This window comes from Cetorhinus maximus, chromosome 2 (assembly GCF_964194155.1).
Source record: "Cetorhinus maximus chromosome 2, sCetMax3.hap1.1, whole genome shotgun sequence".
In the NCBI taxonomy this organism is placed as follows: Eukaryota; Metazoa; Chordata; class Chondrichthyes; order Lamniformes; family Cetorhinidae; genus Cetorhinus; species Cetorhinus maximus.
Window position 1 is genome coordinate 98,660,580 of NC_135880.1, and position 25,913 is coordinate 98,686,492.

Sequence of the window (25,913 nt, forward strand, 5' to 3'; positions counted from 1 at the left end):
CAGTTTGTACTCATACAGTATAAATTGTTGTGTTCCCCTTATATTGGTATTCTTGCAACTGTCCTGATGGAAAAATACAGCTTCAACATGCCGTGTTTTTTTCAGCAATACTCAAGTATCCAACAATTTCTAAAATGTTTTCAGGGTTTGGACATCCACTAACCTACTTTGGAAGTGCATTTTAAATGTAAAGTCCTCTGGGGTGCAATTCATATTCCTAGTGAAGAGCTTTATGCAACAAAAGTGCATTTTGGAGAATTTGAATGTGGACAATGTTTACCTCCATGCTTGAGTTTACTGAAATGTACTTTCTTGTCAAAGCTCTGCATCACTTTAGAAAATGGAGCCTTTTAGACGAAGAAGGATTTCCTAAGTGCCCACATTTGACTTTTAATTATTTGATCTTTGTCCTAAAACCGTGATTTAGTTTGAAAATGTGCCATTTTCTTTGTTTCTGTCTAGTTTCCTCCTTTATGTCTTTGACAACAGACCCTGACTTTGTGCTCGAGATGTAGTTTAATCAGAGCAGGCAACTCTCTCTACATTCTGCTGTTCTGACTGTGTAGTTCAGCACTCAGTTTGTTTGGTTGATGACTGCTCTGCAGGATTAGGTATGTTGAACATTGAAGTAGTACACTGAGGTAAAGTTCTAAAAAGACTTTAAAAGAAAAATAGAAATACAGGTGATGATTTTTGTTTTTGCAAACCATGGTAGTTCTGTCAATACAAATAATGGCAAGTAATGCATCCTCTTAAGTGGCTGTTTTGTTGAAGAAGTCCCAAGACAGCAATTCTGTATGCCAGAGCAAATCCCTTTGAAGAAAGCAAAACATTTTAACAGATCATTTTCATAGGCTGCATTTTAATTGGGGGCAAACACAGACTCGTAACTGATTATCAGAAACTATTGTTCAATTTCAAACCTTTCTGCCTTAAATTCATGTGAAAGCGACAGTGGGAGAAAGCAATACCTGATAGGACTGCAGTTCACCAGAACCAATGCTTCAGTCATTTAGCTCTAACCATTTTAAGTTGTGACCTCTGACCAATCTGGTTCTGACATGCACCAGTCTTACTCTCCAAGATGGCAACTCCCAAACCTAGTGGGTAAATGATTTTTCATATCATAATCTGATAAATTAATTGATGTGCAAATGCTTCAATGGGAATTATAGTGCTTTGGTCAAACAAAATGTCAGCGCTCTTCTAAGGGAAGACCTTCTATGCTCTTCCCGTGAAAGAGAATTTCAAAGTCCTCTATAGGCATATAAGTAGTAACAGGGTGGTAAAAGTAGGAGTAGGGCCGATTAAGGTCCTAAAAGGGGATTTACGCATTGAGGCAGAGGGCATGGCTGAGGTATTAAATGAATACTTTGTATTTGTCATTACCAAGGAAGAAGGTAATTCAGACATTAGAAGAATTAAAATTTATAAGGAGGAAGTATTGGATAGTCTCTGTACATAATGTTGATAAAGCACAAGGACCAAATAAGATGCATCCAAGGATACAGAGGGAAGTGAGTGGAAATTATGGAGGCATTGGCCATAATTTTTCAGCCTTCCTTAGACTCAGAGGACTTGGGCTGGAGGAAGGTTTGTAGTGGAGTTTCCAGTGTTGAGACCTTTGCTTTTCCTGATTTTATTTAAATATAAAAATGACCTAGACCCAGGTGTACAGGGCACAGTTTTAAAATTTGCGAATTATACGAAACTTCAAAGCATTCTGAACTGAGGAGGGTAGTGTAGAACTTCAAAAGGACATACACAAGTTGGTGGAATGGGTGGATAGGTGGCAGATGAAGTTCAATGCAGAGCAATACATCACGTCAAAATCATGAGGGGTCTGGACAGAATTGATGGGGAGCAACTGTCACCATTTGTGAAAGAATCGAGAACACGAGGGTACGGATTTAAAATAATCTGTAAAAGAAGCAAAAGCGATGTGAGAAAAAACTTGTTCACACAATGAGTGGTTAAGGTCTGGAATGCACTGCCTGAATGTGGTTCAGTTGAGGCATTCAAAAGGAAACTAGACTTATTTTTGGGCAAAAGTATAATGATTTTCATAATATTTTTGATTTATTGTGAAGTAGGTTTATGGGGGTAAGTATAGATAGTTCTGTCTGTGTGACTTAATTCCATTTGGAGTCAAGTAGACTGCAAGCTTGAAATCATCAAAAGAAGCTAGGTGTAGAAATGTGCTTGATGTGCTAATGAGTAAACATCGATGCTGCCTTTGCATGTAAAGCGTGAAGGGAATTTGCATTTTTAGATAAATGAAGGGATTGTTGGATTTCAAAAGGATCTTAGTCTGTTTACAACTAGCCAGATAAGCAAGGCTAAGGAGTGTGTTTATTTTCCCCAGAGGTTATTGACAATATTGGCAACATGAAAGTTTTTATATTGAGGAAGATATAGCTTTAAAGACATACAGAACAATAGAATTTACATATTAAATAGAGGGAAATATACATAAAGGAGAATGAAAGGCAATTGGGGAAGGCCATGTAAGATCTAATGGGCGTGTGTGAAACAGCCTTCAAGAAGTCTCCAGCCATTTGTGCCGAAGTTTGCCATGTAAAGTAACTGAAGTTTGTGAAAAACCGTTTGGAATTCCACTGCAAAGTGGTTATTGGGTTAACTTGCTGGTTGTGCTTTAAATCTAAAATCTACTTGGGACTGTTGCCTTAAAGGGGGGTGTGTAATTGGGAGTCCGATCAATTCAAAATTTTAGGATTTGTTATAGTATTAAGTAACTGTAGTCTTATGTATGTACTTGAAATCTTTTATTTTGTTAATATTTTAATTTGATTTTTAAAAAATCTCTAAAGGTCTTGGTGGGCTCATTACTTCTGAATTCAGTGCATGCATCTTCTCATAATAAATAAAAATTGCAAAACCATTGTGATAACACAACCAAGCTTCCCTTGTGGATTTGGTCTGCCTGGCACACATCATCTACCATGTCATAACATTTGAATTCAGTGCACGCATCTTCTCATAATAAATACAAATTGCAAAACCGTTGTGATAGCATGACCAAGTTTCCCTTGTGGATTTGGGCTGCCTGGCACACGTCACCTGCCATGTCATAACATTTGAAAAAGAACAATGTATAGGGAGAAGGCAGGCAAATGGCACTAAGGAAATTGCTCATGCAGAGAGCTGATGCTGATACGGTGGGCCGAATAGCTGTCTCCTGCGTTGTAACAATTTCGTGAAATTCTGTGGGGGCGGAGAGGGGGAAAAGAAATGTAATGCTGCTCTTGATAAACAGCCTAGTCTGCAAATCTGTTTGGTAGTGGTATAGGCTCCTGTATTAGCTGAAACCTACAAAAGAGAGGTGTATATTTTCAGATTTAAATGATCATTCCAGATACATGTTTTATTAATCAGCCAAACCATTGAACAGCAACAATATTCTACTATTCTGGCTGTATAGTTTAGATAGGTAATTTTTGAGAGGTTGATGTATTTTGTAAAATTTTGCTTTTCAAGGTGATTAGCAGTACTGGAATAAAACATCCTTCAGCTCATGCATGCAATGGCTGTATTAAGTAGTCACAGATCAAATGGCTAAATTTTAAAAATGGAAATTGAAAGTCAAATCAGGAAATACTGAAAATACGCAAGATTAGTCAGCATATGAAAAGAAAAAAGATTAACACTTTGAGTACAGATCAAATGTCGGGAGAATTAACCTGTCTTTGCTTTTCAGATATTAATAAATATTTTGTATATTTCTAATCTTTTGTGTAATAAGTTAAATATTGAAACTTTCCATTCTTCAGCAATAAGATTAGGAATTTTAGGCGATCAGCGTCCATTGCACCTGCATGACATGTTCCTTGATTTAAACTCTGGTCCCAGGGATCACTGGACAATGTATTATGCTACCAGTCTGCGAGGATGAGACTTCGCAAATTGAAACTGTGGTCAATATGTGTAGCCAAACAAAAGTGGTTTCCCTGATTCTGTGTGGTGAGATAACGGTGGAGTTACTAGTGGAACACAGGAGTGGCGATGCCAGTTGGTGAATCTGGAATTCAGATGGGCCCTCTTTGGCCTGTATGTAACGGTAAATAAAATGTTAAATTTTTTTGCAGTATTTCAGGAATACAATAGACCTGGATGTTGTGAATAAGGATATCTAATGTGTACTCATTTGATACAATCAGTTAGTACTTTGCAGATACTACCTATGTGTCTGCATTCACAAATAAATATTGGCATGAGACAGGCTATAGCTCCCAGTACCACTCCAGTTGTTGTCCTGCTGTTGTTGCTGCAAGCTGAAGCAGTTCTTAAGTTTTGTATTTATTCATTCATCAGTTGTGGGTGAAGTTGGCAAGGCCAGCATTATTGTCCATCCCTGATTGACTACTATTCACTGCCATCTTCAAGAACAATGTGGTGAAGGTGGCCCCAGAGAGCTGTTAGATAGGGCATCGCTGGCTAGACCAGCATTTGCTGCCCATCCCCACTGGCCCTTGAGAAGTGGTGGGCCACCTTCTTGAACCGCTGTAGTCCATGTAGTGTGCGTTATGGTGTTAGGAAAGGCATTCCAAGATTTTGATCCAGTAACAATGAAGGAACAGTGATATAATTCCAAGTCAGCATGTTGTGTGGCTTTGAAGGGAACTTGCTGGTGTTGGTGTTCCCATGCATCTACTGTCCATGTCCTTCTAGGTGGTAGAGGTCACTGGTTTGGAAGGTGCTGTAGAAGGAGGCTTAGTGAGTTACTGCAGTGCATCTTGTATATGGTACACACTGTTGTCACTGTGTTGTTGTGTTGAAGTTGGTGGATGTGGTGCTGATCAAACAGGTCTTTGTCCTGGATGCAATGAAGCTTCTCGAGTGTGATTGCAGCTGTACTCATCCAGGTGAGTGGAGAGTATTTCATCACACCCCTGACTTGTGCCTTGTCGATGATGGACAGGCTTTGGGGAGTCAGGAGGTGAGTTACTTGCCTCAAAAATCCCAGCCTCTGGCCTGCACTTGTAGCCACAGTATTTTTAAGGCTAGCCTAGTTCAGTTTCTGGTCAATAGTAAGCTCCCAGGATATTGATAATGGGGGATTCAGCGATGGTAATGCCATTAAATATTAAGGGGTGATGGTTAGATTCTCCCTTGTTGGAGATGGTCATTGTCTGGCACTTAAGTGGCAAGTAACATTTGTACCACTTATCAGTCCAAGCCTGGATATTGTCCAGGTCTTGCTGCATTTGGACACAGGCTGCTTCAGTATCTGAGGAGTTGTGAATGGTGCTGAGCATTGTGCAATGACCAACGAACATCCTGACTTCTGACCTTATGACAGAAGGAAGGTCATTGATGAAGCAACGGAAGTTAGTCTTCCAGTGTCCTTTGAAGATCACTCCACTCAATCTTCTAAGTACCCTGAACTGACTTCCAGCAACAATACCCCCTCTGGTGACTCCTTGTTTCTTAAATCTCCATCAGTCCTGAGTCTTTGAACAGAGAACCAGTTCCCTTCAGCATTCTGCTTGGTATCTATAACAAAAAATGGTCTTTTCCTCTACATAGCAGCAGCTGTTTCTGTCTCTCTCTATGTCTCTTTGACTGCGTGGTTATGTCCAGAAAAGCAGCTGACCCTCTTGTGTCAAGGTGTGAAACCTGTCAATTAATTTTCAATAGGTTTTGGGTGCAGATCACATGGACTTGTCTCCAGGCAGAGTTTAGTATGATTACCATTCCCCTAGTCAGCTTAAGTTAAAGGAGACATTTTAAAACTCAACTTTCTTGTAAAGTCCCGCAATCATTAACCAGCTGTACTTGAACAGCTTGGTTAGTGATCAGCTAGTTCTGGAGCACAATCTTCAATACTATTGCTGGGATGTTGCCTGAGTCCACAGCTTTTGCAGTACTCAGTGCTTTCAGCTATTTCTCTATCACGTAGAGCGAATTGAATTGGCTGAAGACTGGCATCTGTGATGCTGGGTACATCAGGAAGGCTGAGATGGATCGTTCACTTCGCACTTCTGGCTGAAGGTGGCTGCAAATGTTTCAGCCTTGTGTTTTGCACTGATGTGCTGGGCACCCCCATCATCCTCCCTCCTGTTAGTTGTTTAATTGTCCACCACCATTCACAACTGGATGTGGCAAGCCTGCAGAACTTGGATCTGATCAGTTGTTTGTGGGATTGTTTAGCTCTGTCTATTGCATGATGATTCTGCTGTTTGGTGTGCTGTTAGGTATGCCTGGTGCTGCTCCTGGCATGCTCTCCTGTGCTTATTGAACTCAGTTGATTCCCCTGGCTTGATGGTAATGATGGAAGAGAGGAGATGTTGGGCCAAGGGGTTACAAATTGTGGTTGAAGGCAATTCTGTTGCTGGTGACTCATGGCGCTTTTATATATACCCCCGTTCTCAGCTGCTAGACCTGTTCTGAATCTATCCCATTTAGCATGGTGGTAGTGTCATAAGACATGATGGATATTATCCTCCGTATGAAGGTGGGACTTTGCCATGGACAGATGCACCTGCAACAATTATATTAGTAAGGGTGAGGTCAAGTATATTTTCCCTCTTATTGGTTCCCTCACCACCTGCTGCAGGCCCTGTTTGGCAGATATGTCTATCAGGACTCGGCCAGTTTGGTCAGTAGTGGTGCTACTGACCCGCTTTTGCTAATGGGCATTGAAATCCTCCAGCCAAAGAGTACGTTATTTGACCTTGCTTGTTGCTACCTTCAGTGCTTCTTCCAGTTGTTCCTCAATGTAGAGGAATACTGATACATCAGCTGAGGGACAGTGGTAGGTAGTAATCAGATATGTTTGACCTGATGTCATGTGACCTCATGGGGTCCAGAGTCAGTGTTTAGGACTAAAAGGGCAACTCCCTCTCTCCTGTATTCCATTGTGCTGGCATCTCTGTGGGTCTGTCCTGTCGGTGGGAAAGGATATACCTAAGGATGGTAATGGTGGTGTCTGGGACATTGTAAGGTATGATTCCGTAAGTATGACTATGTCAGACTGTTGCTTGACTAGTCTTTGGGACAGCTCTCCCAATTTTGGCACAAACCCCCATATGTTGAATTTCGTCAACTTTGTGACATGGACAGAATTTGTTAACTTTTCCGGCCCATGATCAGTGTGTTTTTTAATTATTCATTGGATGTGGGCATCGCTGGCTAGGCCAGCATTTATTGCCCAACCCTAATTGCCCTCGAAGCTGCCTCCTTGAACCGCTGCAGTCCATATGGTGTAGGTACACATTCACTGCTGTTGGGGAGGGAGTTCCAGGATTTTGACCTGGCGACAGTGAAGGAACAGTGATATATTTCCAAGTCAGGATGGCGAATGGCTTGGAGGGCAACTTCCAGCTGGTGGTGTTCCCATGTGTCTGCTGTGCTTGTCCTTCTGGATGGTGGTGGTTTGTGATTGGAAGGGGCTGTCTAAGGAGCCTGTACGAGTTCTCGCAGTGTATCTTGTAGATGGTACACACTGCTGTCTTTGTGTCGGTGGTGGAGAGAGTGAGTGTTTGTGGATGGGTGCCAAACAAGCGGGCTGCTTTGTCCTGGATGATGTCAAGCTTCTTGAATGTTGTTAGAGCTGCACTCACCCAGACAAGTGAAGAGTATTCCATCACACTCCTGACGTGTGCCTTTGAGATGGTAGACAGGCTTTGGGGAGTCAGGAGGTGAGTTACTTGCCGCAGGATTCCGAGGCTCTTACCTGCCCTTGTAGTCACAGTAGTTATATGGCTAGTCCAGTTCAGTTTCTGGTCAGTGATAACCCCCAGAATGTTGATAGTGGGGGATTCAGTGATGGTAATGCCATTGAATGTCAAGGGACGACAGTTAGATCATTGCCTGGCACTTAGTTGCCACTTGTTAATCCAAGCCTGAATGTTCTCCAGGTCTTGCAACATTTGGACATGGACTGCTTCAGTATCTGAGGAGTTGCAAATGGTGCTGAACATTGTGCAATCATCAGCAAACAGCCTCACTCCTGACCTTTATGATGGAAGGAAAGTCATTGATGAAGCAGCTGAAGATGGTTGGGCCTAGGATACTAACCTGAGAATGCCTTGGAACTGAGATGATTGACCTCCAACAAGCACAACCATCTCTTCCTTTGTGCTAGGTATGACTCCAACTAGTGGAGATTATTCCGCTGATTCCCATTTTGCTGGGGTGCCTTGATGTCAAGCACAGTCACTCTCACCTTACCCCTGGAGTTCAGCTGTTTTGGCCATGTTTGAACCAAGGTTGTAATTGGGTCAGGAGTTGAGTGACCCCGGTGAAACCCAAACTGAATATCAGTAAGCAGGTTATTGCTAAGCAAGTGCCACTTGATAGCACTTTTGATGACCCCTTCCATCACTTTACTGATGATGGAGAGCAGACTGATGGGGCGATAATTGTCTGGGTTGGATTCATCCTGCTGTTTGTGTATAGGACATACTTGGGCAATTTTCCACATTGCTTGGTAGATGCCAATGTTGTAGCTGTAATGGAGCAGCTTGGCTAGGGGCGTGGCAAGTACTAAAGAAGTGTGCTCCAGAACTATTGCTGGAATGTTGTCAGGTCCCAGAGCCTTTGCAGTATCCAGTGCCTTCAGTTGTTTCTTGATATCATGTGGAGTGAAACGAATTGACTGAAGACTGGCATTTGTGATGCTGGAGGCCTCTACAGGAGGAGGCCACGATGGATCATCCACTGGGCACTTCTGGCTGAAGATTGTTGCAAATGCATCAGCCTTATCTTTTGCAATGATGTGCTGGGCTCCCCCATCATTGAGGATGGGGATATTTGTGGAGCCTCCTCCTCCAGTGAGTTGTTTAATTGTCCACAACCATTCACAACTGGATGTGGCAGGACTGTAGAGCTTATCTGATCCATTGGTTGTCGCTTAGCTATGTCTGTTAGTTGCTGTTTTTGGTGTTTGGCACACTAGTCTTATGTTTTAGCTTCACCAGGTTGACATCTCATTTTTAGGTGTGCCTGGCATACTTTCCTGCACTCTTTGTTGAACCAGGCATTGACCCCCTGGCTTGGTGGTAATGGTAGAGTGGGGGATATGCCAAGCCATGAGGTTACAGATTATGGTTGAGTACAATTCTGCTGCTTATGGCCCACAGTGCCTTATGGATGCCCAGTCTTGAGTTGTTAGATCTGTTCGAAATCTATCCCACTTAGCACGTGGTGGTTCCACACAACAGGATGGAGGGTATCCTCAATGTGAAGATGGAACTTTGTCTCCACTGGGACTGTGCGGTGGTCACTCCTACTGATACTGTCATGGACAGATGCATTTGCAGAGGCAGGTTGGTGCGGATGAGGTCAAGCATGTTTTTCCTTCTTGTTGGTTCCCTTCCCACCTCCCGCAGACTCAATCTAGCAGCTATGTCCTTTAGGACTCGGCCAGCTTGGTAAGTAGTGGTGCTACCAAGTTACCCTTGGTGATGGACATTGAAGTTCCCCACCCAGAATACCTTCTATGCTTTTGCCAACCTCGGTGCTTCCTCCCAAGTGGTGTTCAACATGGGTACTGATTCATCAGCTGAGGGTGAGGTGGGGGCAGTATGTAGTAATCAGCAGAAGGTTTCCTTACCCATGTTTGACCTGATGATATGAGACTTCATGAGGCCTGTGTGTTTCTGTGTCTGAGTGTGTTGAGGACTCCCAGGGCAACTCCTTCCCGACTGTATACCACTGTGCCGCCACCTCTGCTGGGTCTTTCCTGCCAATGGGACAGGACATACTCTGGAATGTTGGCGTCTGGGACGTTGTTTGTAAGGTATGTTTCCGTGAGTATGACTATGTCAGGTGGTTGTTTGATTAGTCTGTGAGACAGATGTAAGGAAGACTTAGCAGGATCGACAGGGCTGAATTTGCAGTTGTCGTTTCCAGTGCCTAAGTTGATGCCGGGTGGTCTATCCAGTTCCATTCCTTTTAGATTTTTTAGCGGATTGATATAACTGAGTGGCTTGCTAGGCCATTTCAGAGTGTATTTAAGAGTCAACCACATTATTGTGGGTCTGGAGTCGCATATAGGCTAGACCAGGTGAGGACGGAAGATTTCCTTCCCGAAACGACATTAGTGAACTAGATGAGTTTTTGTGACAATCAATATTGTTTCATGGTCATCATTAGACTTTAAATTCCAGATTTTTATTGAATTCAAATTTCACCATCTGCCTTGGTGGGATTCAAACCCATCTCCCCAGAGCATTATCCTGTGTCTCTGAATTACCAGTCCAGCGATAATACCACTACACCAATTAAACAATTGCAGCAGCATGTTTTTGAGAGTTTAAAACCAAAGAATATTATTTGTTATCACACACTCACCCTGAATTTAATGCAATGTCTCACTCATTCATCTCGCACACAAAGATTAGATACAGATGATGGTAGTATGCTGTTACAGCTTAAAATTATCTCAGTCCCTTTTGTGGCATTCCTGTAGTTTCTTGGATGAAGTTTGTGCTTTAGCTGAAGTGAAGGTCTGATAAAGTGAAGGATTCTCAGTAAGCAGTGACGTTTCTTGTAGTCGAATTTCTGGGAGGTTGGATCTCAGATGAATTCTTGAGTTGGAATAGGTTGGAGAACCCATCTCCAAATAACTATATTTTTGTATATACTCTTATACTTATTTATATATGCATGAAACAGACTGAAACTTTTGTTCTTGTGTGAGGAGGTGCATGTTTGCAATGTGTATCTCTTGGGTGAGCAGAGATTGCTCACTGGAATACTCAGATGATGAAAATAACATTGCTGATTGCTCAGCTCAATCATCAGCCTCCATGAAGAAACCTTGATTCCCATGTGCAGTTTATCTTGGACCATTGATTAACATTATAGGATGTTTGGCAATTCCCTGCTAGTACAATCATATTTTCTTCAGTCAGTAATTGTTGCAAAAGAACAAAAGGCATTAGCATAAATTGCTACACTACATGCAAATCTCTGAAGTGCAAGCTGCTTACCAGCATTCAAGTTGAATGGTTAATATATATCTATTGGAACTGCTTCCAACATAGTGGAATACTGCATAGCACTGTAGGAATATGCAATCTAGACATGTGTTCAGAGTTCAGTTTACTATGGTTGTTACATACATGATGTAACAAAATAGTGTTTGCTCCAGCAGTACCAACAATGTTCAATTTGGGCTGAGGGTGTTGAGGAGCAATTTAACAAAACAAAGGGGCATTGTGTTTATCGAACCAGGGTGATCTCCCATGTTTTGATACATACCCCTACATAACAACCCTCCCTCCCCTGGTCAAAGAAGGGCATGGCAGATTAGAACATTCAAGTTATGCTTGGCTGCCTTGGAGTCACCGAGGAGACAAACTGCTCTACTTTTACATTTCACTGAATTGGAGGTGCCTTTTGTTATTTTGCCCCAAAAGCCAGTGTACTTTTTCAGGGACACATTTTTCCACCAATGCTCAGGAACAGGGGAAAACAGTAGAGGAGTTTGTATGCTCGTTGAAATGACAGGCGTTTTGAATGATTTATCGTCTGTGTTGAGCAAATCAAGAATGGGTTGTTGGCAAAAACTGGTCCTCCATGTTGAGGTGTAAACTGTTAGAGAGGGACATCACTTCACCTGTACAAGTTGTTGGAAATAGCCAGTGCTCTTAAGCAGATGAACCAGGAATGAAGTGGTGAATGCAATTGACAAGAGTAAGGGTAGAACTGGCACAAGGAAAACTAAATGCCTGCAACTGAAATGGATATTTTGCAGTATTTTTTTCTGGTAACACCACAGCTAGTGGGTGGGTTGAGTGTACCAATTAGTCCAAAGTAATGCTACCTGATGCTGATGGGGATGTTGAAGTATGCAAGGATATGTGGTGTGCTAATGCTGCATTGTTAAGTAAATGCCATTCATTTCTAATGCTGGAGGAGGCTATCTAGGAATCTTGGCAGTAAAGTGTGTTCTAAGTTGGATCTGAAATGCAAGTTTCCACCAAATTGAATTAGCACTCGAGTCGAGGTTTCTCGCTGTTATACAGACTGAAGACTAGTACAAATATGTGATTTTTAGAATTTATGATGCATCTATTAAAATTGAAAACCTTTTCAGATAATGCAATGGTTAAAGTTGGCAAAAACAAAAATACCTGGAAAAACTCAGCAGGTCTGGCAGCATCGGCGGAGAAGAGAACAGTTGATGTTTCGTGTCCTCAACAGAAAGGGTTGACTCCTTGGCAATTGGCTCCCGAGAGATCTCCTCACAATGCATGTTTATCTGTGGCCATTTGTTGCAATCCATTGATCTCATCCTAAATTCTTCTCTTCTGCAGTTTAAGTTCCCCTGATTCTAACAATGGTTGCATTTTAGCCAAACTTCAAGTTATTCCCTCTTCCTTATTGTTTCACAGCCAGCATATGTTGCCCATCCTAATTTTGCTTGATAAGGTGGTAATGAGCTGCTGCCTTGAACCACTGCAGGCCATGTAGTGTAGGTACACCCACAGTGCTGTTAAGGAAGGAGTTCTAGGATTTTGACCTAATAATAGTGAAAGAACAGCGATATAGTTCCAAGTCAAGATGGTGTGGCTTGGAGGGGAACGTGCAGGTGATTCCATGCACCTGCTACCCTTATCCTTCTAGATGGTAGAGGTTGTGGGTTTGTTGAAGGAGCCTGGGTGAGTTGCTGCAGTGCAACTGGTAGATGGTGTTGTTGGAACTGCACTCGCCAAGCAAGTGCAGAGTATTCCGTTGCACTTCAGACTTGTGCTTTGTAGATGGTGGACAGGCTTGGGCAGTCTGGAGGTGAATTACTCACCACAAAATTCCCAGCCTCTGACCAGCTCTTGTCAACACAGTCCTGTTTAGTTTCTAGTCAGTGGTAGCCCTCAGGATATTGTTAGTGTGGGATTCAGTGATGGTAATGCCATTGTATCTCAAGGGAAGATAGTTGGACTGTCTCTCGTTGGGGATGGTCATTGCCTGGCACTTATGTGGTGTGAATGTTACTTGCTACTTATCAACCGAAGCCCGAACGTTGTTCAGGTCTTACTGCGTAACCACACCGACTGCTTCAGTATCTGAGTAGTCATGGATGGAATTGAACAAACATCCCCACTTCTGACCTTGTGATGGGGCAAGGTCATTGAAGCAGCTGAAGATGGTTGGGCCTAAAACACTATCCTGAGGAACTCCTGCAACAATGAGCCAGGACTGAGATGATTGACCTCCAACAACCACAAGCATCTACCTTTGTGCTCGGTATGACTCCAACCAGTGGAGAGTTTCCCTCCAGATTCCCATTGACTTCAGGTTTTCTAAGTCTCCTTGATGCCACACTTGGTCAAATGCTGCATTGAGGTCAAGGGCAATCACTCTCACCTCACTTCGAGTTCAGCTTTTTTTGTCCACGTTTGGACCAATGCAGTAATGATGTCAGAGCTGAATGGCCCTGGTGGAGCCCAAACTGAGTGCCAGTGAGCAGGTTATTGCTGTGTATTTGCCACTTGATAGCACTTTCAATGATGCCTTGCATCACTTTGCTGATGATTGAGAGTAGACTGATGGGGGTGGTAATTGGCCAGGTTGGATTTGTTCTGCTTTTTGTGGCAGGATTAACCTGGGGAATTTTCCACCTTGCTGGTTAGATCTTAGTGTTGTTTCAGTTCTGGAACAGCTTGGCTAGGGGTGCAGTTAGTTTACCGTTTGTTTAAACTGTTTCTATCTTAGTTCAAACCCCTATCCCCAGACCTTATCTTTACTGCAGTTCACAAGATATGGAAAAGACCTGCATATGGGTTTTCTCTCAAGTCTGGTTCAAATTCCTGAACTTGTTTGGATATCAAAATCACATTTGTGCTGAACTACATTGGAATAAACCACAGGACTCTGCTTCTGTCTATATTCTGCTGCTATTTTTTGATCTATGAACTGTGAAATTTTTCCAGAACTTTTAAGTCTTCTCTTAAATATGGCTTCAAATTCCTGGATTTTGCTCGTCATCCAGAAGATGCTTCTGCTTTGGACTACATTCTTATACACTAAGACCTAACTACTGACTCTGATTAAGAACAGAGTTGGAAATACTCAGCAGGTCTGACAGTATCTGTGGGGAGAAAAACTGTTAATGTGTCAAGTCAAATATAACTCCTCTTCAGAGCTGCAGTGACTGTGTGTGTCCTCTGATACTCTACCCTCAAATAGCTTCTGGACTTCACTTGCTTCACTGATCTCCACTTGGATAATAGCTTGTCGATACCTCATGCTGATTCTGTCCTACCTACATCATTGTTATCCCATCAATAGAGCTCTGACTTAACACTAGATGACTTACCTTTGATCTATTTCCTGTTCATTGTTACAATCAGGTTTTTATATACATTAATTTTTATGTAACCAGATCGATATAACTTGAGCTCTCTCCGAGTCCATACACATGCACGCTTTGGCTGCTGCTCTGGACCTGAGCCCATCACTTTCTGTTTTTGCTCTTTTTAACTTCCTTCCTCTTTTCCTGTCTTAGTCCCTCTCTTCTATTGTCAAGCCTGCCTTCATTTCTGTGAGCAATGGAAAATAAGATCTGGAAAAGCTAGATGTCTCAAATGTGGCTTAAAATCCCTGGACTTTTCAGGTACCGTGCCCGCCCAATTCCCTACCTCAACCCTATTACTTGACTTTCATGCTGTCTCGCTGCAAGCCTGGGCTTGACCCTCTTTAGGCAAGTCTGCAGCTTCCCTCTGTGCCTTTTTAGCATCCTTTAGTAGCATCCTCTGATGGGCTTATTATGAGTGGGAGCCTCTGTTGCCCCATTTCACACTCTTGTCAACCTTCCCACTTAGTGTGCCTGCTGGGGGCTAGCCTTGCTAATCTCCTTCCTGCCCAACTTGCCCTTCCCGTTGCTGATCCTTTGGCCTTTGCCAGAGGATCAGCTCTCACCGTCCTTCTATGCACCTCCCTACAGAATACCCATTCACTTGTGATCAAGACCCTTGCCATCCATGAACTGTGGATGATTGTATCAACATCATCATGGCCTTAATGGAAAACTAGCTGAGGGATGATGACAGTGCCATTTAGTGCAGCTTCCCTGCCTGGCTACAACTTCTACCACTTGCCCAGCCAGGATTGTTGTGGTGGCAGTGTGACACTTTTCACCAGATCACCAGGAGGAGATGGTGGTGTTGTGGTAATGTCACTGGACTAGTTAGCAAGAGCCCCAGGCTAATGTTCTGGGGACAAGGGTTCAAATCCTACCATGGTATCTGGTGGAATTTAAATTCAATTAATCGAGTTGAGAAGTTAGCCTCAGCAACAGTGACCATGAAAAACCCATTTGATTCATTAAGGTCCTTTAGGGAAGGAAACCTGCCAGCCTAACCTGGTCTGGCCTACATGTAACTCCAGACCCACAGCAATTTGGTTGACTCTTAACTGTTCTCTGAAATGGCCTAGCAAGCTACTCAGCTCAAGACAATTAGGGGTGGGCAATAAATCCTGACCTTGTCAGTGATGCCCACATCCCATGAAAGAATAACTTTTTAAAAAAAAAAGTCACACATTGGCCTGATCCTCGTCCTCTTCGTCCGGCACTTCTTCCTCCTCTGGCACCTCTTCCTCCTCCTCTTCCTCCTCCTCCGGCACTTCTTCCTCCTCCTCCTCTGGCCTTATTCCACCCATCTTTCCTCTCTTACAAAATTATTGTTCTTTACTGCTGTCCCAAGTATAAAACTTTCCTGCAGTTTTCCTCTCTCAGCCTCGGCCTCTGCGCCAAACAACTTCTCATCCTTGGTGATTTCAACCTCCATCTCAACTTCTCATGCTCTCTTGCTCCTCTTGAGTTCACTGCATTCTTATCCTCTCTAAATCCTCTATGTAAACTCCCCATGTCTCTGCCACGCCCTTGACCTTGCCATCTTGTGCTCTTGCTAGTCCCATCGTATCAGTTATAAATAAGGCCATCTCTGATCACTTCCTTGTATTACTCAACCATATCTCCCTTCTATGACCCAACCCTACCCACTCTTGTATCCACCCCTGGAAAGAACTATCTTCCCCCACCCCACCATTCACTTACAACTGGGCTTTCAAAATCCCAACTATCCACCCTTTGGCCATCTGTTTGTCATAACATTTCTGCAGCTACAGAATTTCTCACCTGTGCTCTCACAGCTACCTTTGCCATAGTCCCTAATAAAACCATCACATTCTCTCAGTTGGCAGTTCCCTCTGGTATGGTGTTCATCTCTTTTTCCATAAGTCCAAGGGATACTGACTTGAAAAGATGTGGCTGGCAACTGATTTAGCTGGATGTGACTGGATCACTTGGAAAAACTATTGGGTCCAGTTCTCATCTGCTGAAACTTCCCACTATTCCAGGATAATCCTAGAATGCAAAGCTAACCCCTGATCCCTTTTCTCTACTGCAAACTGTTGTCTGAAACACTGCCCCCCCCCCCCCCCCCCCAAACAATAGGTTGAAGGTACTCTTGGGCTTCTCTATCATTTGAGATAGAGAACATCCAGTCAGTTCCTTTCCACTGGCCTACCTGGCTGGAATTTCTCTAAAGCTCATTGCTGCACTAACTCTGAACTCATATCTTTCTCTGGTTTGTCTCCTGTCTTCCCTCCTCTGAGTTCATTTCACGAGATCCACCTCCTGCTCCCTTGACTCTATTGGCATTAAACTCCTGACTATATAGTCCTGATCCACACAGTAGATGATATTCTTAATGGTACTCTTTTCATTCTTTTTTCAGGTGTTGCCCCTCTCTACTTTTAAATTTGCTGTTATCATTGTTATCCTCAAAAACCCAACACTTGACCAAGCCCTCTTCCCACCACTTGTCTTTGCAAACTAATGTCCCATCTCCAACCTCCCTTTTCTGTCCTTGAACATGTTGCTCTGAAAATCCATGTCCACCTTTCCCAGGGCTCTATTTTTGAACCCCTCCAATCAGGTTTCTGCACTGCCACAGTGCCAAAACAGCTCTTATCAAAGACACAAATGGCATCCAATGTGACTGTGTGACAATGCTAAACTTTTTCTCCCTCCTCCTTCTCAACCTGTCTGTGGCCTTTGACACCATCCTTCTCCAATGCCTCTGCCCAGTTGAATTTATCTGTTTGCAATTTATCAATTTAATCGTAGCCAGAGAATCACTTGCATTGGCCTCTTTTACTGTGTGCATGCCATTACCTCTGGTGTCCTTGAGATTTATCCTTGGCTCCCTCCTATTTCTTATTTATATGCTATCCTTCAGTGACATCATCCTAAAACAGTGTTAGTTTTCACATGTATGCCTAAAGCACCCAGTTCTACCTTGCCACCACCTCTCTCGACTTCTCCATGGTTGCTAAACTATCAGACTACTTATTCCAGCATCTGGTGCTAAATGAGCAGAAATTTCCTCTAATTAAATATTGGGAAGACTGGAGCCATTGGTTTTAGTCCCCCGTTCCAAATTCTGCTCCCGAGTTACTGACTTTATCCCTCCCATAGTGTCTGTCTGAGGTTAAGCACAACCTATGGTGTCACATTTGATCTCGATAAGCATCTGACCTCATATTCATGCCGTCACTAAGACCACCTATTTCCACCTTTTGTAACTTAGTTGCAGTCTCAAGTCATCTGTTGAAACTCACATTCACGCCTTTGTTACCTCTAGACTTGACTATTACAGCACACTGCTGACTGGTCTCTCACATTCTAGCTTCGGTAAACTTGAGATCATCCAAAACCTTGTAGCACATGACCTAATTTGCACCAAGTCCTGTTTTTTGATCAACCCTTGATTGCTGATCTACATTGGGTCCAGTCAAACAACATCTTGATTTGAAAATTTTCATCCTTGTTTTCAAATTCCTCCATGGTCTGATCTTGGCTCTCCTATCTCCCTGTCAGCTCCACAACCATCTGAGATGTCTGCACTCATCTAATTCTGCCCTGTTGATCCCCAGTTTTAATCACTGCACCATCTGTGGCCATGCCCTTCAGTTGCTTAGGCCCTAAGCTCTGGAAGACCCTACCTACACACTTTTAAAACCTACCCCTTTGAATCTTTTGGTCACCAGGCCTAATATCATATGTGGCTCATTGTCATGTTTTATAATCCTCTTAAAGTGAGTTGGAGTATTTTATTGCATTAAAAGCACTTGTATAAATATAAGCTGTTATTTCACTTTAGCTATTAGTTCTTTCATGTTCATCCAGAAGATCTTCCTCAAGTTTTTAACTGAATTGCATTGTGCTAGGTCCTGTTTTAGGCATTAACTACCAAATAAATTTACCGAACAGTAAATGAACAAGGCAATAAATAAATAGAAGACTTGTTGCAGCAGATTTTAGACTATGTTAACTTGGAGAGAAAATAATAAATAGAGGTTCACAACCTCTACATTAACATTAGCTTGGACTTTGTGGTAAACTAACCATTCACCCCGCTGATAGCTGCCTGCAAAAGTTGTTTTATCTGATTTCTGCTCTAATCAGCGCAGTGCTTTCCAGGGCACCTCTGGTGTCTGTGAACCGGGCAGGAGATAGCAAACGCCTTAAAACAATTGAAAAACCTTCAGAGTTATATAGTCTGAATCAAGTTTGAATCGTGTACAATAAGAAAAATAAAATTTTGGAAAGACGGATGAGATTAACTGAATGAGATGAAAGGCCAAGTTTTTTTTTGAAAAAAGCAAATCTTGAACTCCTTAACTTCTGAAGGAATGAGACTCCATACTTTAGAAGTTAAATTATCAGGACAGGGGAGGTTATTTGTTAGTAATTATGACTTGCCACATCATTTTAAAAATTCACTTACTCCTGGAAGTATCTCTCTCATTTATTACAGAGTCTTTAGTGGAAAACCAGTGAACAAATACCCCAACTTGATGCCATTGTATTGATTTCTGTGCCAATTCTATTGGTGGCCTTTAATAGCTGTGGAAGAGTGGATATCCCTGATAACATTTACTGATTTCCATATTTAGCTGTGCATGTGCAGACACCTGAAGTTGCAGTCTGAAATACTTGATAATGGTGAGCCTCACTGTTAAATAATAGCCTGTAATTTGCATAAATATCAAAATGTTGTCAGAGAGATGCAAGTGATTATTTGTATCACTAACCAAAGGTGTACCTGGTTAGCTAACATTTTCAAAGGTTTATGACCAAGTTGCTCAATGTCGCTAAAAGCCTCTTCCTCATGAGAAACACCCAGATTGATTCAGAAGCTAAACATGGGCATGGGATTTCCAAGATGGTCCAAGTGGTGATGTACCCCATAAAATTCCCACGCAGCAAGACAAATCCTATCTAGACAATTTTTATCCTATTAGTCTATTCTCTTTCTTCCAGAAGATTTAAATTGATGGAAGGACTCATCAACAGTGCCTGCAACCAGCACTTGCTCATCAGTAACCTGCCCACTGATGCTCATTTTAGGTTCTGTCAGGAGCACTCAGATCCAATATTTCAAAGAGGCTCTGTCCCTCCATTTTCTCCTTTTCTCCTCTTTCACCACCACCCCCCCAATCCTGCCCCCACGCACCCCATACCCCCATGCATCACCCCACTTGCCATTCTTTGTTGTACAGATTTCAGACGTCACACTCTTGCACTTGGATTCATGGGTTTATGGAGTATAAATTCAAAATAGACGCTTCTCCATTTTGTTTTTCAAAAGTATGGACACTCTGCTTTCGAAACAAAATGGAGTTGAGAAGTCCGGTAACCTTTCTTTTTTCTGTCAATTTACATGGAACTACACAAGGCCCTGGAAGGCAGCCTGCATGTCTGGCCAAGACTTTAAAATGCAAACGACCTTTTGGGACATGCCAATGAGAAGACATTAAAATGCAACACAAAGATAAAAACAAAAAGCTAAAAGCTACTGCGGATGCTGGAAATCCAAAACAAAATAAAAACAGAATTACCTGGAAAAACTCAGCAAGTCTGGCAGCATCGGTGGAGAAGAAATCAGTCAACGTTTCGAGCCCTCATGGCCCTTCAGCAGAACTGAAGCATAGTTTCAACAAGGGAGAAATATAAATTGGTTTAAGGTGGGTGGGGGGGAAGAGACACATTGAGGGTGTGGTGTGAGCAGATAATCAAAAGATGTCAGAGACAAAAGGGTCAAAGAGGTGTTGAAGGTGGTGGTCTTTGTCTGAGAAAAGTGCTAATTAAGAATGCAAGACAGGATATTCAAAGTACAGCTCTAGTGGGGGTGGGGTGGAAAGACTAAAGGTTTTAGTTTTAGATTTATAAATAATGGAAATAGGTGGGGAAAGAAGAATCTATATAAATTATTGAAAAAAAGGCGGGTGGGGGGGGGAAAAGAAACGGGGTGGGGATGGGGGGAGGGGGAGTTTAAGATCTAAAGTTGTTGAATTCAATATTCAGCCCAGAAGGCTGTAAAGTGCCTAGTCGGAAGATGATCATTTCCCTCATCTTCCGACTAGGCACTTTACAGCCTTCTGGGCTGAATATTGAATTCAACAACTTTAGATCTTAAACTCCCCCTCCCCCCATCCCCACCCCGTTTCTTTTCCCCCCCCACCCGCCTTTTTTTTCAATAATTTATATAGATTCTTCTTTCCCCACCTATTTCCATTATTTATAAATCTAAAACTAAAACCTTTAGTCTTTCCACCCCACCCCCACTAGAGCTGTACTTTGAATATCCTGTCTTGCATTCTTAATTAGCACTTTTCTCAGACAAAGACCACCACCCTCAACACCTCTTTGACCCTTTTGTCTCTGACATCTTTTGATTATCTGCTCACACCACACCCTCAATGTGTCTCTTCCCCCCCACCCACCTTAAACCAATTTATATTTCTCCCTTGTTGAAACTATGCTTCAGTTCTGCTGAAGGGCCATGAGGGCTCGAAACGTTGACTGATTTCTTCTCCACCGATGCTGCCAGACTTGCTGAGTTTTTCCAGGTAATTCTGTTTTTAAAATGCAACACATCTCTCCTGTTGGATTAATGGCTGTGATTGTCCAAATAATTGCAGAAACTACTTCACACTGAACTTGCCGACTTTTTAGCTTCTGAGTGGAATTTCAAAGAAAGGATGGGCTTTCTTTGTAGCCAATCACAAGGATATGCGAATGGGTGAAACTTGAAGATCATTGTGTGACAATGGCCAAGTTGTCAGAGACCATTTGTGAGGGCAATAGAGAAAAAAATACTCATCACGTGACAGACACCAGGTCTGATAAGGGACATTGAATAAGGGAGCATTTTTGGGAACAGCAGATGGAGAGAAAGGAGGAGAGTTCCAGACCAGCAAAGGAACGGGACTCTGCCTAAAATCCATCAGGAAACAGAGCATTTGGCCTTTACTTGCCTATTTGAAGAACCAAACCAGGTTTTGGCTACATGGGTGAAACTGTACCTTAACTGGAGTGAAGCCACAGAAATGTGCCACTACATGCAGTAAGGTACTGTGAATCCATCTAAAACCTCTTTCTTTAGTAGACCAAAATGGGAATCGCAGGTCTCCAAAGTTTCAAGACTTCATCTCAGTGAAGCAAGCATGACAGTGACTCTTTAGACTTTTAAAACCTAAGTGCATGCCACCTCCTCTTCAATCATCTGTGTGTCATTGCAAATACATTTTTGATATTATGTAATAAACATTTAACTGCTTTTTAAAATTCTACTGAAAAACCTATCATTTCTCTTTTCTGAGAGTTACAGCACTCAGTCAGGAGGGTGGGATTAAACACGTTTCATTTGAAACACGCCTATCTTTGGTCAGTCGAGAGGTGGAAAAAGGGTCGGTTGGGGCTGGGAACTATCCTGCTATCTCTCGATGGATCACCATCTGTCCATAACACAGCAAACAACCTAACTGTTTGAGGCAAAAATTGTGGTCATGCTGTATTGCAACCTGCACTATCTTTTATGTGCTGCTGTTGTGCAGGAATTGCAGCATCACAAAATGTTTGGTACCAGGAGCTCAATCTGATGAGAGAGATAGCAGGCCCTGATTATATGTTTGACTTTGGAAATGGCATGAAGTCAGCATTTGAAAGATCAGTGAATTTGACTTTCAGTGTCAGTCTTTTGTGTGACAGGGCTAGAAAATCCATCACCTTGTGGCTTCAAAGGAAGAACTCATCCTATTCGCAGCTGCATCTTTGTACCAAAGTATTAAGTGGTGTACGGCATAATGTTCCCACTTTATAACATCTCAGGAAACATTCTATTGTAAGCAGCACCATAGAAGTTTTATTCTACAGAATAACCAAAATTTGCTATTGATATCAAGGTAGAAATTCATTGAACCTTATTCTCCTGTGGTTTGTTGATTATTTATCATGTGTATATTCTATATTGTTACTTAATATCCACCCCCACCCGACCCTGCAACATGAAAAGTTTATTTCATATAAAAATTTATTTATTTTTTTCTTTTGCAGGAGATGTGGTACTCAATAATCTAGAAGTAAAAGAAAATGCACTGGTAAGCTGCCTTTTAAGTTTGATTTTTGTGTAGCAAATATTCTGTATTATTTATTATACTTAGCATTTTGCATTATAAATAAAAATCCAAGGCTCAAGTTTAAGTCTCACTACTGGAGGGGGATTAGGGTAAAACTGACTAGTTGAGCTGTGTTTTGTTGCCAGCTGGAGAACTCTGTTGGCTATGAGCTAATCTAATCTTTGTCATGGCCAAAGACCATGTGTGTAGCTATAAAGACGGAATAAAGTGGAGAAGGAAGCAGGACCATTGTACTGCCAGGCCAAATGTTACTTGATGTCGAGAGCATTCACTCTCACCTCAGCTCTGAAATTCAGCTCTTTGGTTCATGTTTGAACCAAGACTGTGATGCGATGAGGAACTGAGTGGTGCTGGCAGAACCCAAACTGAACATCGGAGAGCAAATATGTTATTGCTGTGTAAGTGCCACTTGATAGCACTGCCGGCGACTTTGCTGATCTAAAGTAGACTAGTGGGGCATAATTGGCTAGATTGAATTGGCTCTGCTTTTTGTGGACAGGATACACTTGGACAATTTTCCACATTGTTGGGTAGATTTCAGTGTTTTATTTGTACTGAAACGTTTTGGCTGGGGGTGCAGCTAGTTCTGGACCACAAGTCTTCAGTATTACTGGGATGTTGTCAGGGCCCATAGCTCTTCCTGCATCCAGTGCCTTCAGTTGTTTATCCATATCCTGTGGAATGAATCAAATTGGCTGAAGGTTGGCATACGTGATGCTGGGGACCTCAGGAGGGAGGCCAAAATGGATCATTCATTGCGACCTCTGGCTGAAGTTGGTTGCAAATGCTTCAGCCTTGTCTTTATCGCTGACATGCTGGGCTTCCCTGTCAATAAGGATGGGGATATTTGTAAAACATCATTCTGTGGTTAGTTGTTTAATTGACCACCACCGTTCAGAACTGGATATTGCAGGACTGCAGAACTTTGATCTGATCTGTTGGTTGTGAGATCTTAGTTCTCTGTACTGCATGCTACTTCCACTGTTTAGCATGCTTACAAACCTGTGATGTAGTTTCATCAGGTTAGTGCCTCATTTTTACATATGCCCGGTGCTGCTCCTGTAATGCTCTCCTGCACTCCTCCTTGAACTGGGGTTGATTCCCTGACTTGATGGTAATAGTAGAGAGGAGGATATGCTGGGCCATGGGGTTACAGGTTGTGGTTGAATACACTTCTGCTGCTGATGGCCCACAACACCTCATGGATGCCCAGCTTTGAGCTGCTAATTCTGTTCTGAAACTATCCCATTTAGCACTGAGATTTTGCCAAACAACATGAGTGAACTGTAATTTCCCAGTTTAACTGAAGGGTTATGGTCAAAAAAATTAACTTTGGTCTGTATAGATGTTGACAGACCTGAGTGTTCCCTGCACTTGCATTAATAATTTCAAAAAATGGATTGTATTAATAATGCCACTGGCTGCAGGACTCTCTTTCACAGGTTCCGTTAAAAATGAAGATTTGTATTGGTTCAGTGGGAACACCTGTAGATTAGATTATGTCAAACATTGCATCAAGATATGACAGAGTCATTTGATTCATCAGGACCCGAATGTTATCATGTTATTGGCAGGAAACAGGCTATGACAAGGGGAGGATTTGCAGACAGGAAAGTCATCCAAATGTTACATCGAGATCTGACAAATTCATCAGGACTTGTATATTATTGTCCTTTGTGTCTGCAGGCTCCAGCAAGAGATTGTAAAATTGAAAATGGTGTAATTGTGAAATTGTTTCAGACATCTCCAGCATTCGCAGTAATTTGTTTTTGTTTCAGAATCAGTCTAAACCCACATCAAACCTCAGTAACACAACTATTGCATTACAGGGCAGATTATATTTGAACAGAAGCCCAACCAGTCCTTTTACGCTGTCACCTTCCTCGTCTGGCTGAACTTGTTCTCACATTGAACGACTTCTTCTCCTTCAATTCTACCCACTTTCTTTAAATGAAAGGTGTTGCTGTGGATACCTGCATTTCATTGACTCTGTTTCAAAATTCCACCCTTCTCTTACCTTCATCTGGGCCATGTGACTCTTCCTTTTCCTTCCTTGACATTTCTGGTTAGGTTTCTGGAGATAGGCTATTATTCACTATAGCCCATAGGTTCTGACAGCCATCTTGACTATACGTCCTCACACCCCACTTCTTCCTGCAAGGACTCTATTCCATTCTCTCAGTTTCTAAGTTCCCATCGCATCCGTCGGGACAGTGCAACTTTCTGTACTAGCGCTTCTGATATATCTTTTCTTCAACTGAGGATTCCCCTGCAGCACCCCCCACCCCCGGCTTTGTTGACGGGTTGCTCCACCGTACCTAATCTACTTCACACACTTGTGCTCTCACTCCTTCCCCTCCCTACCAGAATCATGATAGGGTTCCCCTTGTCATCACCTTTCACCCCACCGACCTCTGTATTCAATGGACCATCCTCCGCCATTTCCTCCACCACCTGAGTGATGTAATCACCAAGCACATCTTCCCTTGCCCTCCCCTTTCAGCATTCTAAAGGAACCGTTCCCTCTGCCATGCCACATCCTGGTCCACTCCTCAGCCACCCCCAATACTCCCTCCTTTTCCCACGGCATCTTTTCAGGCAAGCAGAGAAGAGGCAACACCAGTCCTTTTACCTTCTTGCCATCCAAGGTCCCAAATGCACCTTTCTGGTGAAACAGGAATTTACTTAAACTTATTTCATTTAGTCTACTGTATTCGCTGCTCACGTTGTGAAGGTCTCTACACTGGGACAAACAAATACAGACTGGGTGACCACTTTGCAGAACATCTCCTTTCAGTGCGCAAGCATCACTCTGAGCTTCCTGTCTCTTGTCAGTTCAATTCTCTGCCTTGCTCCCAGTTTTGCCTTTCTGGCCATGGCCTGCTACAATGTTCCAGTGAAGGTCAATGAGGAACAACACCTCATTTTTTGATTCGGCACTCTACAGCCTTATGGACTCAACATTGAGTTCAGCAATTTCCGATCATGAGCTCTGCCTCCGTCTTCTTTGTTTTCTTTATTCCTTTTGTGTTGTGTTCAGATAGCTGCTATGTAGCCATTCGCATCTCATCTGGACCCATCTTTTTGTTTCTTTACTATATTAATTCCCACTTTCTTTGGATTTATAACATGAAACCTTTTGTCATTTTATCACCCATGCTCTCCACCCTATCACAGAACGTTCTTTTTGTTCTTCTTGCCACTCCCTCCTTTCCACTGGTTTAAAACCTATTATAATTCTATCTTTCCTCTGTTCTGATGAAATGTCATTGATCTGAAATGTAGGGCTGGGTTTTACTTTCCCTTGCCAGCGAGTTTGAAGGCAGTGGTCTGCTCGTTGTCTACCTGCCTGTCTCTGCCCCCAGTGCAATTTTGTGAACTGCGGATGTTTCCCCGACTCATGCCAGCTTGGCATTTGGTGAGAGCCCCAAACACTGATGAGTGAGATGAGAGGA

The 25,913-nt window shown here is 42.6% G+C and overlaps 1 protein-coding gene across 5 annotated transcripts in view; it reads left to right on the top strand.

The window, feature by feature from the left end:
• Positions 1-25,913, top strand: part of vps13a (vacuolar protein sorting 13 homolog A) — a 523,321-nt gene that overhangs the window by 14,293 nt on the left and 483,115 nt on the right. For all 5 annotated transcript variants that reach the window (XM_078567491.1, XM_078567508.1, XM_078567499.1 and 2 more), the window contains exon 2: positions 22,376-22,419. In XM_078567491.1, coding sequence (XP_078423617.1) covers positions 22,376-22,419 — 44 coding nt within the window. The remainder of the gene's footprint in view (positions 1-22,375; positions 22,420-25,913) is intronic.